Raw genomic sequence first — 17,672 nt, forward strand, 5'->3', positions numbered from 1 at the left:
TTTAATCTTATGTTATTAATATATATTTTGCTGTTAGTTTACGAACAGCCGAAACAATGCGATAGCATGGGCATGCACTAGTTATTAAAAAAATGTAAAATAGAGAAGTTATAAAAATAGAGGGCAGCAGTTCTATAGCTTCCAACCAGACGAACACACGAAGAAGATGTAGTAAACGCCCATATGTCGTCATTACGCACAGGGTGGCTACGTGGAAAACATGGAGGAAAGGAGTATGTAGAGTAAACTTAACTGTCTGAATTACAAAACAATTTCAGACCCTTTCCTTTGTCATTCGTACTTAATAAATCAACTGGACTAAACTTCAGGTCACTTTAAAAGACAGTAGTCGCCCCTGAACGGTCCTGGGAATCGGCAGAGCCGCGGAGAGCTGAGAGAAGCGTTTATGACAGGTAAGCTGAGCGGTCAGCTGGCTGCTCTCTGTATATGCGTTATTAACCACTGGCTAAACCAAAGCACTCCTCAATGAGAAATTTATTAGCGCCTGTTTCATTCTTATGTGGGACTTTGAGTTTATATTGTTTACTGTGAAAACTGCTAAGCTGCAGGCTATTTCCTGCGCTTGAAATCAGTATGGTCAAGCTAACGTCGTGCAAGTAGATTTAAAAAAAATATTTAAATAGTGTCATTTAAAGTAAATGTTGAAATAATATAATGAATATGAAAACGTAATTTTAGCTCTTGCTGGAGAAAGAAAAATTGTCCTTTATGGTTTAGCACTGCAAATATTGTAAATACTGTACTCCACTTCACTTATGCTGACTACACCTGTGTGTCTAAGGTGTGTCGTTAGAAAAAAAACAAAAGCCATGTCCTGGTTCAGTGTGTGTCGTCCTGCTGTGATGCTGTGAACTTTGGCTTTCAAGGATGAGTTTGTGTTTGAGTTGGTGAGATCTGTTTTACAGGTTTTGTAATGCACGAACATGAAGAACCAGGAGTGTATATAGGCTGGCTCTCACTCGTATATAGCACTCTTGTGCTTAAGCTCTGAGAGCACTTTATACAGCACGTGTCATCACAACTTTACACACAGACACACTCACACATATTCATACAAGCACATTTTATATGTCTAAGTGCTTTTAATCAAACATTTACACTCCAGTGAATGCAACTCTGGGTTCAGTGTCTTCCCCATGCAACCTGCAGTAGCCAGGGATCGAACCTATCCAACTGAACCACAGTCATCCCTGGCACCCCTGGTGCCCTTGTTTCTTAAAGCCCAAAGCGACAAGGATGGCCTCTGTCTATTCCTATTTAGATCTGAGTGTAGGAGATGTATAAATGTAAGCAGAAGCTCATTCATTCTCACATTAACCTTAATGAACTTGCTAACTCTGTAGTTAATTTGAAGCCCAGTTGTTTATTGTTTGTGCCTCCAAAGATTAAAGCATTTTCTTTGTCCCAGGTTTTGGCATATGCCTGGTGAAAAAGCAGTGAAGAGCAGCGAGTCTGGCTGAGCACAGCCAGCAAAGATGGGAGCCAACACCAGTCAGGTCAGTGACCTGTCCGATAATCCCAGCCTCAAGGCCCTGGTGGGCACAGAGTCCATATCGGAGAATGACCCTTTCTGGAACCAGCTCATCTCCTTCACCTTCATCAGTCCCACCAGCAGGTAAAAAGGAACACTGTGTTAAGGCACACACCTGAAATTCAATACACCTGTCAGCCATCACATTAAAACCGCAAACAGTCATTGCAGTGTTCTGCTTTGTCTCCAAGCATTTATGTTACTTTAAAAAGACCACTCACATTAACATTGTTGCAAACCAATTACACCCATCCATGGCAACTACAATCCCCGATGACATCCTACCCTACTAGCACATTAGTCCCATCAGACATATCTAGGATGTTCCATAGCCAGCCCAATAAACAATTGCCCCACCTCGCAACACAATCGGGTGTGGGGAGGTGTCCACATAACTTTTACTTGGCATCACTCTGCTCGTTTCAATTACTTAATTAGTAATTTATTAGCTAAGTCAAATAATTGAGGCTATGACATCTAAACACCACTTTACTGTACTTTATAACTTTTATACACAATGTGACGCTTTAAATCACTCAGATGAAACCTTCACATATCAAAACCAACAAAACAAGCAGTAAGTCAGGAAGGCAAACAGAGTGGAGGAAAAATTCATATTGACATAAGTGAATTTTCCTGGGTTGCAGCCCTTAGATACCCTGATGTTTTTAATAATGGTTTGTTCCCTCCACCACAAGGGAACAAAGACTTCTAGTTAGAAAGTCCTTTTAAGATTTACACCCGAGATTTAAGATTAAACTGTAAACCGGAGGTTTGCAGAGATCACCTGAGCAATGATCTAACAGGGCTGCTGATCTGCTTGGCTGTGATCAGACCAGTTAACCGTTAACGTTTAGTTCCTTTGTAAACAGCACTGAGAAGGAAAGGCACCTTGTTCTCGCTTTCAGGTGGACCATGACTGATTGACTGATGTTACATATTAATCTACTAATGTTGTGATGTTTTCCATTCATAAAATAAATATAGCTACAGTATCTACCAAGTAACAGAAACAAAAGGCACATGTAACATTTTGCATTCATACTTAGTGTTTGTCTAAAATAAGACTGAGAAATAGTGTTGTCTGTATTAAGGCAAAAAGTTGAGCCCTGTCCAAGTATACAGCAGTTTGCTGTATACTTGGACAGTGGGGGTCGGTCATGAGTAATCATCACTTCAAGTCGTCCGTTTGAACATTGAAATTTCTGGTGTTAGTTTCTTCCTGTGTGTATTTGCCCTTACACTCTAATTGCTGCTCAATAAGATAAACACAAATAGCTAAAATATCAGGTTGCTGCTATATTGAATCAAACTACTGAATGGTAATTTATAATAACTAGTGCTCTTGGAGTGCTGTGTCTGCTACAGAAGGACACACAGAGATTTCTTAACAAATTTTGTTGTATGACATTTTAAGAAACCTCATGTTCACCCTTTAATGATGAAAGTCATGTGAACCCATTGAGCACTTGCAGGTTCAGAAAGTGGAACATTGTTGCTTTTTCTAATGGCTTGGTTACATATGTAGCACTTTCATGCAGCGTTTTATGCGTGTCATTCTTCTCCAGTATTGCAACAGTGGGTTTGGCTGTCCCTAATGGCTCTACTTCTGTTATTTGTTCAAAGGCTTATAACCCTGTAGTTGTGTAAGGCACTTGGCCTTTAAACAAAAAGAAATAAATCTTTAATTATTTAAAACGCAAAAAGTCACATGGTGAGACTTGATCAAACAAGAGACCTTCAAACTGATTGTTTGTGGACACACATCTTTTTGCACAATTTCCTCTTGTTCTGAAAGTTGAATGATGGCCAGTGTCACTGTCTTTGTGCCATGATAAATAAGTAGTTGAAGCCAGCAGCTAGCTAAAATAGCACAGAAACAGGAAATGGTGTAAAGTAAAATTAGGTGTAGGTCAGGATAAGTGTTTGCTGTTGTCATGGTTACATTTAAGAGTAATAGTATGGGGTATTGTTAATGTAAAAGATGGTCAAGTCTGGCACCACACTTAATCAGGTTCCCACCAACTCTAAAGCTGCTCACAGGAATGGTTGTCAATACAGCAGAAGAACAGACAGATTTCTCAAAGTATTAGGAAGATAAACCACTAATGATTTAATTACTAATAATCTGAGAAAACTCTGCCTCTTCTTCTGTTCTTCACCTGTATTGACAACTGTTTATCTGAGTGAAATGGAAGCGCCTGCACGTTAAACTCAGCAGCTGCGCACACCAAAAAAGCCATCGTGCACACAAGAGTGTCTGCTTTGGACGTGCTGCTACATGCTGCTACAGTTTTACAGTCTCGTGAGTAACTCTCTGCTACTTACTATACTTTCACTGTCTGAAGGCAGAGCCGAAAGGAGGATGGGGGTCCTGGGGTCCTGTGACTGGTCACTTTGATGGACTCTTCAGTTTACTGGGTTACACTGAGTGACGGAACAATGTTTTAAACTTTGTTTTTCAAATTGTAAACAAATAAAGTTGTCAAATTAATCATCAACAGTCACTGTTTGCTGTGCAGCAGTGAAAATACAGACAACTGTCCCGGTAATGTTAAAGAAATATTTTAAACCAGAGAATTCTAAGGCAAGTTCTGAAGCCTCTGCACTGCTGTCCCATTAATCTGTTGTACAGTATTACATATCGTCTATGATTTAAAAAATTAAAAACAAAAATGTCATACAATGATCAGGAAAGGAATTTTGCATCAGAATCTGGCAATTGTAAGTTTGGCCAAAATACAAACATTTAAACCTGTCAACAAAAGGTTGTTCTGTCTGCAGCAAACAGGTGTAACTGCACATACGTGACTAGATGGGAGTGCTTCAAACATGGCCTGGAATTCTACAGTGTTTAAGTACAGAGGAGAAATGGCTCTTTAATATTGTTTTTGCTAGTCTCTTTATGAACTTTAGGATTTAAACAAACAAATATATAAACTTACCAAACAAAACTTAAAATGATTTCTAGAACATTGTGACAACAGAAAGCAGATGCTCAATCATCCAGGTAAGTAAATCCCAAAAAGTTGATTCTGTTCATCTGGACGTAGCGTTTTTAGTGGGAGAAACATTTGATCAGTGCTTTGATCAGTAGTTGTTGATCAATGGTCATGAGAATTTGCCTACTAATGATCAAGGAACTCACCTCCCAGCCCATTGTTCATTCATTGGTGCTGGTTTCAGGCATTATGCAAATGTACTGTTTATAAGATTGGGGAAACCTGCAGTCAGCTGAGACTGAAGAAGTCACTTGGATGAGTGACGGAACGTTTCTCCCACTGAAAACGCAACATCCAGATGAACAGAATCAACCTTTTGGGATACAACAGACATGACTAAAGTTAATCATGTGGTTAGCGGCACAGAGATAACCACAATGCATAAAAAAATTAGACACCTTGCACATAGCGGTTACAAGCATGCTGTGTAATATAGTTATAAGAGCCTTTAGATTTCCACAGCATCATAGCAACGACCTGAACTGTTTTTGTTAGACACTAGTTCAGACAAATGAGCTACCTACCAACAACAGCCTGTCACATCTTACTCTCCTATCCACCCCACAGACTGTCTGTTCAAAGAACCTGAAATATTATCTGGATGAACTATTACAGTGGAGCCCTGTAGCCAGATGTGTACAACTGGTAGCAACAATAAACTATTTTATATTTGTTCACATTTTATAAAACAATTTGATCTTCTTCTTAGAAATTATGTGTGCCTCTCGTTATGATGATTTTTTTTTTTTTTTAAATGATAGAAGCTATGTAAGATCGGGAAAGCGTTCTTATTTTTCATATTGTAAACAAATACAGTGTTTCTTTCGGTTCTACATCGTAACTCAGTTTAACACAGTAACCTGAAGTGTCCATCAAAGTGACCAATCACATTAGAGCCCCGTTCTCTGTAGGTTCTGCCTCCAAACAGGTACGTTTATTCGCGCTAGGAGGATTTCTCTCCAAGCACCGAGCTACTGTGAGAATGTAAAGCTGTAGCAGTGCATGGAGGTTTTCATTGGTAGTGACCTGGATGGACAGGGTTGGAGATGAGTATAACAGAGGGACAGCGCAGATTGAGCATTTTGTAAACAAAATCAGGGAGGGAAGTTAAGTTTTGTAGGTTTGGACATGTGCAGAGGACAGAGAGTGGACATCTTTGGCAAAGGATGCTGAATATAGAGCTGCCAGGCAGGAGGAAAAGAGGAAGATCACAGAGGAGGTTCATGGATGTGGAGAAGGACATGCAGAGGAGGGTGTTTGGTTTAGGTCAGATGGAAGCAGGATGATCCACTCTGGTGACCCCCAATGGGAGCATCCAAAAGAACAAGAAGATGAGCGACCAGTGCCTTTAACTAAACCATGATTTATAACTGAGTCATGCTCTGTATCTTTGCATGTTGTATGTATTATTCAGACATTTGTTTAACTTTGTTCTTTTTGTCCCTGTTGACTTGCATCTTATTGTTGTGTAGTACCTTGAGTTTCCAGCAGAGGGAAGGTTACTCAAGCAGTCAGCTCCTTCTGTCCATTTTAACCTGACTTGTTCTCTTCTGTTTTTTTTTTTTGTTTCACAGTGGAGACTCTAAGTTACTGGAAGAAGCTGTCATACCCCTGGCCAAGATCCTCAGTATGTTAGCTACTACATAAATAATTTCACATAATACGTGTTTATGGAAGAATATGTCTGAGTAGTCCCAAAGAAAACTGACTTCTCAAGAGTTTGAATTTTAATCATAACATTTAAGTTACTGAATGCTAAATTATCATATTTTGAGGTTTCTGTAGTTTATGTAAAGCTTTTAATAATAAAGTTTTGTCTCCCCCCCCCCCCCCCCCCCCCCCCCCCCCCCCCCAAAGTTGAAAACAATCCGAGAACGGGGAACTTTGGCGCTCTGGTGAGAATTTTCCTGGGAAGAACCAAAGAGCTGAAAATCTCTACAGAATGCCAAGAGTGAGTATGAGAACCTCAGAGGGGAAGTACTGACTGTCAGTGATGGATTCAGTGCAGGCCACTTATTGTTTGAGAGAGAGAGAGAGGAACGCTGAAGTAGTTGCACTTTCCCATGAGAAAAACTGCAGAGGTATAACTATCAACATACGTATGTGGCAATAATCAGCGCTCACAGCCAAAGCTCCATTTCCACAGAGACCGACTCTGCCCAAGTCACCAAATGTTTTGGGTGGGAACTCTTCCTTCTGTGCTGAGCAGCATTAGAAGTTGGAGTTATTGCTCCTCTTCTCTTTTTCTCACATTTCATAGCAGGTCTGTCCCACAAATCCACATTTTCTTGGTGTGACATAATTGGTGTGTGCAAATAGTTAATTGCAGAGACTGACATACACCTCAGTATTGGTCTTTAGTGGTTGTGAAACTTGCAGTGGGTGGTTTCTTTCGTGTTTGTTTCTCAAACTTATGCAGTTTTGGGGAGTTACTAGGTACATGTAACGGAATAATTAAATGCAAAATATGTTTAGTTTATTCCTTTTAAAAAGGTTTTAAAAAGGGGATTAAGTATGTTGCTTCCTGTTAAGTTACACTTCTTTCTCAAAACCCAGAGCCTTAGGTTGGGCATAGAATCCCTCTTAAATGTGCCACATCACAGATGAAGGGAGACAAAGCAGCTAAAGTTCCTCTAGTTAATTTTCCTTTGTCAAAAAAGAGGTTTTCCCCTACTAGCAGAGCTTTCCAGATGTTGGGCAGACTGTTTTTTCCCCACTTAAGGATCTGCTCATGCTGTAAGGATTGCATTTACATATTTCTAGGGTTTGATAACGGTGTGATCTGGCTGCCTTCAGATGCCTTTGCACATTGTGTGTAGATAACTATCCAGGTAAACATGTCATTTTAATGTCAGCTGTAAATGGCATATCAGAGAAGTTATGGCCTAGTTTTGAGCATAATGCAAAAATTCTTCACCCCCAGCTTTTTTGTGGTCGTGTCACAGTGATAATACTTCAGTCAGAGCTACTTTGCATTTAAGTTTGGATACAATCAATGGATTTTTACCAGATGTTTCAGAATCAGCCCAGAAGAGTCACTGCGCTCCACAGATGTTAAAGTAGTGCCAGGTCTGTTCTTACAGAAGCCACTACAAGCTCTACAAGGCACCTGAGGAAAGCAGGAAGCGAAAGATTAGTTTTCAAAAATAAAAGCCCTCATACACATGAAACACTTTTAAAATGTTCAGTGTGTTTAAAGCTGTATAAAAGACAAAACTGTGTCAAAGACTGAGCTTCATCGACATTGCTGGAGTTAGAGTTAATCAAGAAACGCTTAGATTACGAGTTCGCAAAGTTTTTATGCCAATTTAGAGCTTATTTATCACTTTTACTAGTAGCAGATGAGCATAATATTCAGCCATACATACTTTTATTGTTACACCCATAGGCTGTGCAAAGACTTGCTATTGGCTCACTCTCAGTCATCTGAGAGCCCTGATTTTTAGCTGAAAAGCTGCCACTAGTAATTTTTTGTTAAATGAAATGCAAATCCATCTTTTAACCACCCAGAAGCATGCCCATGAGATGTCTTGGTTTTGTTTTTCTCTTCCACAGCCAGCTTTTTATCTGGCAGGCCCACAATGCACTGTTCATGATTCGCTGTCTGCTCAAGGTCTTCATCAGGGAGATGAGTGAAGCTGAGCTGCACCAGCAGTTCTCCTACCAGGAGAGGGCACCAGGATCCTGCGGAGGTGAGCTCCAGTATCTTTTTCACAGGCAGGGCCACAGACTACACAAAAGAGTCAGCTTGAAAAGATTTTGCTAAAAAAAAAAAAGGTGCTCTCTTAGAATCAGTAGCAATGTTGAAAATTTCTTGAGTTTTTTGCACTTGAGTGCACCTTACGCAAAACGTCACGTTATCTGTTAGGAAATCTTCAGCATTCTTTACGTTTTTGGTTTCCAAGTGAGTTCTTGGAAGTGAGTAACAGAGGTTATGGCCTAGTTTTAGATGTCTCATATAATAACTGTCAAATGTACGAGACTTCCTTTCATACTTAAGCCAATTCTGAATGTCTCTTAAATTGAATGAAGTTGAATTAATTGGTCTTTGCAAAATGGTTTATCCTTCCATCAGTTTCTTGCTGCTTATGTGAGTTCAGGACACACTAATATAATTAATTATGTCATTAGGAATTATCGTGCTAAACTGCTGGAAAATATGATTTAACATTAAACAGTTTTAGACTTTGTTGTTCTACCGGTTTGTCATCATTTGTTCATCTTTTGCAATTATAATCATGACGAAAGTATGAAATGGATTCTGTGTGATATCCTTATTAAATAGTACTGTGTTATTTCCTCTGTTTAATGGACATGAAAACACAGAGCGACCTGTGGGAACTAAGGATTGGATTAGTGGCAGATTAGTCGAGCAGAGTTGCGACAACTAACCTGATACTGTCTTATATTCAGTGTTTTTCATATATTTACTTTATCAATCCCTTGTGGAGAAACAGGAAGTGAAGACCTTCTTGAGGAGCTGCTGTCCAACCTTGTTCACCTGATCGTTGAAGTGCCGCTGCTGTAAGTCTCTCCCGTCTTTTGCGTGAGGAAAAAGGTGAATTAAACACTCTAAAAAGGTCGGGCATGTCAGAGCTATTCTGAAACGGTGAGAAAGATGCTTACAGCCTAAATGTTTGAAAACATTGCCTGAGTGATTGGACTTGTAATAGTCCGTGATCACTTGTTTCCCCCTGTTAATATGAGTAGCATGTTAGTGACTTAGGAGCTAATGAAAAGCAGTTTGTATGTGTTGTTCTGTTTGCGTGCTGCGCTTGCTTATTCTTGTCTTGAGTCACTAACCAAGAGAAGATGAAATCCATTAAGGAACACGGCATACTGACATGCTGGAACTCTGATGTTGGCAACACGGCGATCCGAAAGAGCGAAAGTGTTGGTTGTTTGGGGGAAGAGAAAAAGCTTGGAATGAAAGTTTAGGAGCATTTCCAGGGAGTGGGAGTGGAGGGAACATAATGTTTGAAAAATTGTATCAGGCTTTAGTCCCGCTGGGCGGTGTGAACACAAACATCCTCTGTGTTTACTTATCAATAAGTGAATGATTTTTTAAAAAGTACACGCAATATGTTTAGAAAAGCAATCTCCTCGAGCTTTTCAAAATAAATTTGTCGAATCATGATTGACGTCTTCTTGTCACAGCATCTTCCACTTGTTCTGTGCGTCGTTCCGGATACCTTCTCTCACTGTCTGCCTCTATTTTCTCTGCACCTCTTCACCTTTCGCTCTCCTTTTCTTCTCTTGTCTCCAAACATCAAACTGTGGCTCCTGTGTAAATGCATTCAACATTCCAACATTATTCATTGTTCCAAGCTTAAAATCGCTCTCTGTTTTTCTTCCCTTCACCACTTTGTGGCTGTTAGCCCATTTCCCCTCTACGTGCTCCTGGCTTGGATGGGAAACCCACCATTCTTTTAGTTAGCTTCCCCCAAGTCCCAAGCAGACTCCTGTGCCTTTTTTGTGGCTTTGTCTCACGAGTACGAGAGTGGTTATTTTTCCATTCACAGGTATCCAACTAAAACAGTAGCTGATTGGTGACAAAGTACTTTGCAAAGCTAAAAAACAGCACGCAGTAATGGAATTAATTTCAAAACAGAAATTTAAGTAGCCCGTAAAACTGGCTTAAAGAGTGCAGTGTGCATGTGCAGACTTCACACAGAGCTTCTAAGTATGTACTGGATTCAAAAGACAATGTTTTGACATGACTGGGCCTTTATCATGCACAATGCACTGTTTCTATGCAAACTGTGAGAGCTGATCTGTCCGGGTGACATAGGCTCCAGCTCCCCTCAGCCCTGAATTGGATATTAGTAGTATGACAAATGTTTACTTAAATTAATTACAGAAATATTATGTAAGAGTAGGTCACGGATTGTAGGTTCTGATTTTTAAATGGCTGAACAGGAACAACCTGAGCTTCTTGTATAATATTACACTACAGTATATACACTGTAGTATACAGGGTGGGCCATTTATATGGATACACCATAATAACATGGGAGTGGTTGGTGATATTAAAGTCCTGTTTGTGGCACATTAGTATATGTGAGGGGGCAAACTCCTCAAGATGGGTGGTGACCATGGTGGCCATTTAGAAGTCGGCCATCTTGGATACAACTTTTGTTTTTTCAATAGGAAGAGGGCCATGTGACGTGCGTTCACCAGATATCAACACGATTTCGATCCGCTCCTCACGTGTTTACCTCTTCGACATGTCAATGGCTGTGAACAAAGAGAAACTTGTAAATAACTCATGAAAGAATAAAGTTACGCTGAAACCAAGCACACCATTGTTTTTCTTGTGACATTACCAATAAGTTCGATGTGTCACATGGTCCTCTTCCTATTGAAAAACCAAAAGTTGTATCCAAGATGGCCGACTTCTAAATGGCCACCATGGTCACCACCCATCTTGAGGAGTTTGCCCCCTCACATATACTAATGCGCCACAAACAGGACTTTAATATCACCAACCATTCACATGTTATTACGATGTATCCATATAAATGGCCCACCCTGTGTTTCTAACTAACTAAGCAGCTCATTTTCTTTCTTTTGCCAATACTTTCTTTAAAGATACAGCAAATCTTGGGGTCAACGTAAAATAAAGGCAGATGTGAAATGTAAACGTTTGATCAGAGGTCAAATGTGACGTGATATTTGGATGCAAACTGTAATGTGATATTTACAATCCCCATATACCAGTATCATTTCCCAAATGTTGCCAATACAAACAGACAATTTTAAAGATAAAGCTTCAAATGAAAAGTTGACCTTATTCGACCCTGATGAAAAGGTCAGAGGTACAATGTAATGTGATAGTTATAGGTTATCGATACAAACAATGGCAATAAGAAACATAGTTTTAGATGGCTCTATGTAGCATTATTATCACCTTCAGATCAATCTATTGATAGTGAAGGAGAGATCAGAGGTCAAATGTGACATGATAATCTTGATACAGCTATTTCTATATGTTGACAATATATGCCACACTAGTAAAATCATAGTTTCCAAGTTAAAAGTTTTGTCCGTTTTCAGCCAATAAACAATGGAGTTTATTGGCAGAAATCTAACAGACAAACTAAAAAAATCATTTTTCGTCACTGATTAATAGGAAGAAGGCTGAAAACTGAACTAAGGGCGCGTACATATGAACATCATTTTATAACTCCGTGACCTGTAGTGTGCTAAGAATTGGCATTTTAGCAAGGTAGGAAATGTACTGTAGAGTCTGGATTTTTTGATATAAATGGATAAACTGTTTACAAAAAAGATGTTTTTAGTCATAAAACAGGTCTGAAAAGAACCATCAAGGCATGATATGTAGTGCTGCCACCTTCAGCTAACTGCAGTGCTCTGTCATCCTTTTATGAAGAGATGTTGACATCAATGCAGCCAAGAGAGCATATCAATCTATTCTGTTTGAAAGCATGCATGAAATGCTTATAGATATTATTTTATGCAGATGTTTAGCTATAAAATTGAGTTTGTTTATTTACATGAACTCTTTGTGTTACATTGTTTTCTTTAGTGACATCACCTATAGCATCCTGTTTGAGGCAGTGACCGTGCTGCTGGTATTCTTCTCCTATCAGCTCTTCTACAAAGACATCCTCAGAGATGGAATTATATACCAGCACATCATGAAGGGACGATGGTGAGGAAACACACTCGCTCACACTCCACTGAAGACTACACTTAACTTGAAGTGCCCATATTAACAGAAAAGGTAGAAATGGAAGTGTTTTGTACGTGATTATGTGCTCACAAGCCACTTTATTAGTTATATCAAACTGGTCCCCCTTTTGGCTTGCTTGACCTGCTTGAATTCTTAGTGGCACAAATTAAATCTGGGTACCCTGTGGTCATAAAAGGATGGACATGGTCAGCAACAATCCTCAGGTAGTCGCAGTGTCTCTAGAAAATCTCCCCAACAGCATTGCACCATCAGTACCTTGAACTGATGATGCAAGGCAGGATGGATCCATCCTTTCATGGTGTTTATACCAAATTCTGACCCTACCATCTGAATGCTGCAAAGTTTTTCTTCTGTTATCCAACAATTTTGCGAAGTCCATGCAACATAACCTGACAGGAGTGACCCCCGGTGTGCTCTTCTGCTGCCCCACCTGCTTCAAGGTTCAGCAGGTTGCATGTTCAGAGATGCTCTTCCACAAAATGTTGCAATTTGAGTTACTGTTGCCTTCTTAAAGCAATTTGACCATTCCCCTTAAGGTAGGGGTGTCCAACTCCAAGCCCCAAGGGCCGGTTGCCTGCAGGTTTGAGACAGCTGATTTAAAAGGCTAAATGACCTCCTCAACATGTCTTGAAGTTCTCCAGAGGCTGGTAATGAACTCATTATTTGATTCAGGTGTGTTGTTCCAGTGTGATAAAACCTGCAGGCACCGGCCCTTGAGGCCTGGAGTTGGACACCCTGCCTTAAGGCCTTTTGACCCTGTGAACTGCTGCCAACTGCATATTTGCTCTCTTTTTATACCATCTTCTGTAAACCCTTGAGATAGCAGGTTGATTTAAACATGCCTAAATGAGTTACTGTCACATCATTGGCTGGTTTCAGGACATAGTATATATGTCTGTCTTCCTCCCTTCACCTCCAGCCAGTGGCAGCAGATGACTGCCCCTCCCTGAGCTTGGTTCTGCCAGGGGTTTCTTCCTGTGAAAAGAGAGTTTTTCCTTCCCACTGTCACCTAGTGCTTGCATCTGTTTTTTGTTTTTTTTTCTCTCTAATATTGTAGAGTCGTTACCTCATTATAAAACATCCCTTGCGGTGACTGTGATTTGTGGCTATATGCAAATTAAATTGAATATTTTTAATTAATAAGCAGCTGAATAGGTATATCTATTAAAATAGTCACTGAGTGTATCTACATGACTGCGCAGTGCATGTGCAGAACGCCTACAAAGCAGCCAGTTTGGCAAACCTTAAAATAAACAATGAGCTGCTGCTTCACAGTCTGCCATTTTTGTTCACTTGCTAGAGTGGCTTGTCTGACTCTAAAACGTCTAAGCAATGAGCAAAAACACCAAATGTTCTGTTGTTGGCTGCAGACCTGCACAAGTCTTCAGGCACATCTGAGAAAACGAGACTCAGTGATTTATTTTTGTTTTTGATGATAATTCCACAGAACAACAGGGTGTTTGCATGCAGCATGGCTAATATCGTTCCACTAGCATTGATGCTTGTCACTGTCCAGAGCTATGGGGAACTTATTGTATTGTATCATTGAAGCTTGAAGATCCTGTTTGGGCAGAGGAATAAATGGTTATAATACATGTAATTGTGACAGGGGAAAAATAGTTGCATTGAAATATTTATGCGGTGGTTAACGGCTTGACTTCTGCAGGATTCACAAGGTGTTAGCCAAGAGCCCTCAGGCTGCTGTGCCATACTATAAGTTGCAGTCCATAACTAATGTTTATGCCAAATCAGCTGATCAATAGATTGCATTTTTTGGGAGGGGAGCTAAAATGTCTGAACCTGTAAATAAATATAATAGGGCTTTTTGTATTTTTTATAAATACAGCCCCATAATATTTTTGTTTTTCAGTCAAATAATCTACTCACATAAAATTAACCTGTTGGTTGTCCTTGTCCCATTTAACTGATACCAAAAGAAGAAAACAAAACTAATTTAGCCAATCACAGCCACAGCAGTGTGAGAGCGAAACATTAGCCTGTTTATTATAATAAATGTTAATGCAAGCCTGTACATGGAAATGGTTTTCTTGAATGTTATTAAATTTAGATAACTGCTGTATTTTGATGCATTTTGTTTGAGTCCAATAGTTGCAGTTTAGACTAACACAACCAAAGCGAGCACTTTGGCTCAGTGGATTGAAGTGATGAAAGGTTTTCAAGTGACAAAACAGCTTTGAAGGCCATCTAATAAGATTTAGTGTTTCCAGAAAGTAAAGCACAAACAGTGATATTAGATCCACAAGAAATTACAGCTTACGTGTAAAGAAGGGAAAACTGACTAAGATTGATGCCCAACATAGACACGTGTAAATGGAGAGCGGGTTGTTAGACGTGGCTGTAGACACGCACCTGCATGCACATATGTGCGTTTTGCTTTCTGCTGCACTGTGAAGAATATGGCGTGATCAGCGACTAGGAAGGTGCTAAGGCTGACTTTGCAAAAGAGCTGATTTTTTTTCCTCTCTCTCTGGAGAAAATCCTCACAATCTGTTCCTATTCTGTTTCTAAAATTAGCATTTCTTGTCTTTAGCAGGTAAGGAACACTTTTAAACATGACCAAATAACCCCAGTGCTTTTATTCTCAGAACTTTTGCGGAAGGCTTCACTTATTATATATCTAATAAAGAAAACTAAAGTGCTAAAGATGAGAGTGATTGTCTCCGTGCCTCCTTATATTATTCAAAACCTTTATTGTTCAGCCCTTCAATTATTCACACATGATCTAATTTTAAAGAATTGAAATAAAGCTAAGACCACAACTGTAGGGCTTTATTCTTTATGTGTGCTTTACTTTTAAGGCCTAATCTAAGCAGTGAATATAGAGACAAATGATGAACCCAGTACGAATGCAGCTACTACTCCATACTCTTTGTGATGCAAGAAAAAAGGGAGGATAAAGTCAAATAAAATAACAAGCCCAATTTCCTTTGACTTTTCATATGCGCTGAGGTATAAATGTGCATTTATGTCTCACATTGAGTCCGAATGTCCAGTTTTGTCTTTTTAAAACCGTTATCATCCCTTTTCCACAGCATGTGTTTAACCAGTCGACTGGTGAAGACCCTGCTCTACAACTTCATAAGGCAAGAGAAGTGTCCTCCTCCTTCAACCCACATTTTCGAACCAAAAGCTGAGGGCGGCTTGCTTTATGGTCTGGCGTCAGGGGTGGCAAGTACGAGCACACTCATCAACACACGATAAAAAAAGGGAAAGCTTAATTATTATTGTATTTACTAATCAGATTGCTACCCAGATAAGAAGGCAGATCCCACTTTTTGTGTGTTTATGTTTTTATTGAAATATCTTTATTTTTAATTCGTAGTCAAAGTGTGAATATTTAAACAGTTTACTTTGTACATTTCTGTAAAACTTTGGAACTTTGGTCATTTTCACACCTTTAGTTTGTTTACTTGTAGCTTTTCCCCGTGGTCTGATTTGTTTTCAGATGAATCAAAATGTGTCACTGAAAACTACGTGACAATGTTCAGTCTGCTCACTGGCCGCATGTATCTGTGGTGGAGTGCTGTGTTCTGGACTACTGGAGAACTCAGAGAATTTATGTTCAGTTCATGGCTAGTTGCTAGCCTGCACAGACCTTTGCACATCTATGGTACCTTCCCACACTGAGAATACAAAGGATACGAGGCTATGAGAGGTTTTTTAGCTCTACTGTGTTCACACCTACACAAATGAACCCCACCAAGAGGGGAAAACTAATTACTTTGATTTAAACGGACACACTGCAGGTGTGAAAACGCCCTTAGATTACTGTATTATTGCATTAGGGGACTGTGGTGAGCTTTTCAGATGCAGTCACCTGTTTTTTCCTTCCAAATTGTTGCCTAAAATGAAGCACCGATGTGTCTAGTCACATCCAAAGACTCATATTTTTCCCCGTCTCATATTGTTTCTCACACATACACACACTGCAAAAAAATTCAAATATAATAATTTCTCAATAACATGCCAAATTGAATTCACTGGCTGGTTGGGGTTTTCCTGTGTGAATTTAACTGGGTGCCTACTTTTCTGTCTCCATAACGACTCCTTGTGTTCCTCACCCATTTTTGTCTTTTGTTCTAGTGATGTTGCCACTAGCAACACATCAAAATCAAACTGTTGGATTAACACATCCACACGCCGTAAGATTTATACATTACAGTTATGTTGGGGTGTGGGGGATTTTATAAAATATAAACTGACCTGACGCATCTGAGAAATAAAAGTGAGAGCAACGCTGCTGAAATGAATGACAAAAAAATGAGCGGATTTTTGTTGTGTGCATTTTTAGCTGGTAATGTGCACTGTGTGTGCCTGTTTCAGTGTGAGAACAGGGCCGGGTTTCCCCCACGGATAAACGGTCTTTGTCGGTTGTTGGTGGCAGATTCCTATCAGTGAGCCATCACCATTCAAGCCAGCCTGTCTGTCTGTGGCCAGTGATCAGCTCGATGAGTTATGGTGCCCTGTCCTGTTCTGTAATCCTCTAGAGCCTGTCTGTCTGCAGCCGCCTCCCTTATACACACACACGCAGACCAACAAAGACACAAGCCCTCTTATACTCAGAGCTCAGAAACAACACTTGTTTTCTTTCTCTGTCTCTGTGTCTCGTATGCATGGAGGCATTTGGCACTGACAGAATATACAAGTGGGTGTTATTCTGAAAACAGTAACTATCAGATGACTTTCTTGAACTTCGTTATACTAGCAAACGTTTGGCTAGTTAGGAGAATTAGACCAGTTTCACAACTGAAGGGCAGTTTGCCCCTCGTGGTTGGGATTGCTCAGCTTGCGAAAACGATTATATAAAGTCATCAGTCGAAAATAACTGATGATATTAAACTAGACTACAACTGTTGAGCCATGCAAAGCTATATTTATGCAAAATAGTGCTCTGAGTTGAATGATGGCATTTATGTTGAGCCGATTTCATTTTATCATCTCAGTCTACTGAACTAAGTAGCACAGAGGACAAAATACAGCTGAGGCAAAGAGCAGTATTATTCATCTGTATTAATGTGGCCGTGTACTAAAGGATGTCACAGAAAGATTTCATGGGTGAGAAGGATACACATGCTTTGTTCCTGTACTTGAGTAGAATCTTCGTCTATCTGCGCTTTACTGGAGCGTTTAGCTTTCTGACCACATTTTACTTTTATTTGTTACATCTGTACTTTCTACTCCTTGCATTTTTGAAACGTGCTCATTACTTTAGGTTTAAGACATTTGAGGAGAGTTATTGTTTCCTGTGAATGAGTGCGTTTCCAACAATAAACCAGTTGGAACCTAATAAAGGAAACAATAACACAATCTTATTGATGTATCCATCACTGAGGGTTATTGTAAAGGAAGAGATCACTCAGGGGGTTAAAGTGACTGCGAA

At 39.7% G+C, this 17,672-nt stretch overlaps 1 protein-coding gene across 1 annotated transcript; it reads left to right on the forward strand.

Annotated features, from left to right (window-relative positions):
* Positions 1-14: 14 nt before the first annotated feature.
* LOC113025634 (dymeclin) lies at positions 15-15,563 on the forward strand. Its single transcript, XM_026173590.1, has 8 exons — positions 15-413; positions 1,430-1,636; positions 6,129-6,181; positions 6,412-6,505; positions 8,110-8,246; positions 9,012-9,078; positions 12,104-12,229; positions 15,325-15,563. Exons 2-8 carry the CDS (start codon positions 1,497-1,499, stop codon positions 15,491-15,493), a joined length of 786 nt encoding a protein of 261 aa, XP_026029375.1. The 5' UTR covers positions 15-413; positions 1,430-1,496; the 3' UTR covers positions 15,494-15,563.
* Positions 15,564-17,672: the final 2,109 nt, after the last annotated feature.

Source organism: Astatotilapia calliptera, chromosome 7, assembly GCF_900246225.1.
Source record: "Astatotilapia calliptera chromosome 7, fAstCal1.2, whole genome shotgun sequence".
Taxonomy (NCBI): domain Eukaryota; kingdom Metazoa; phylum Chordata; class Actinopteri; order Cichliformes; family Cichlidae; genus Astatotilapia; species Astatotilapia calliptera.

Excerpts from the sequence above, each read along its gene's own strand:
- LOC113025634 (XM_026173590.1), top strand. The coding sequence starts at position 1,497 with ATGGGAGCCAACACCAGTCAGGTCAGTGACCTGTCCGATAATCCCAGC. Across the intron at positions 8,247-9,011 it reads GGCACCAGGATCCTGCGGAG|GAAGTGAAGACCTTCTTGAG; the intron begins GTGAGCTCCAGT and ends GTGGAGAAACAG. Across the intron at positions 12,230-15,324 it reads CACATCATGAAGGGACGATG|CATGTGTTTAACCAGTCGAC; the intron begins GTGAGGAAACAC and ends CCTTTTCCACAG.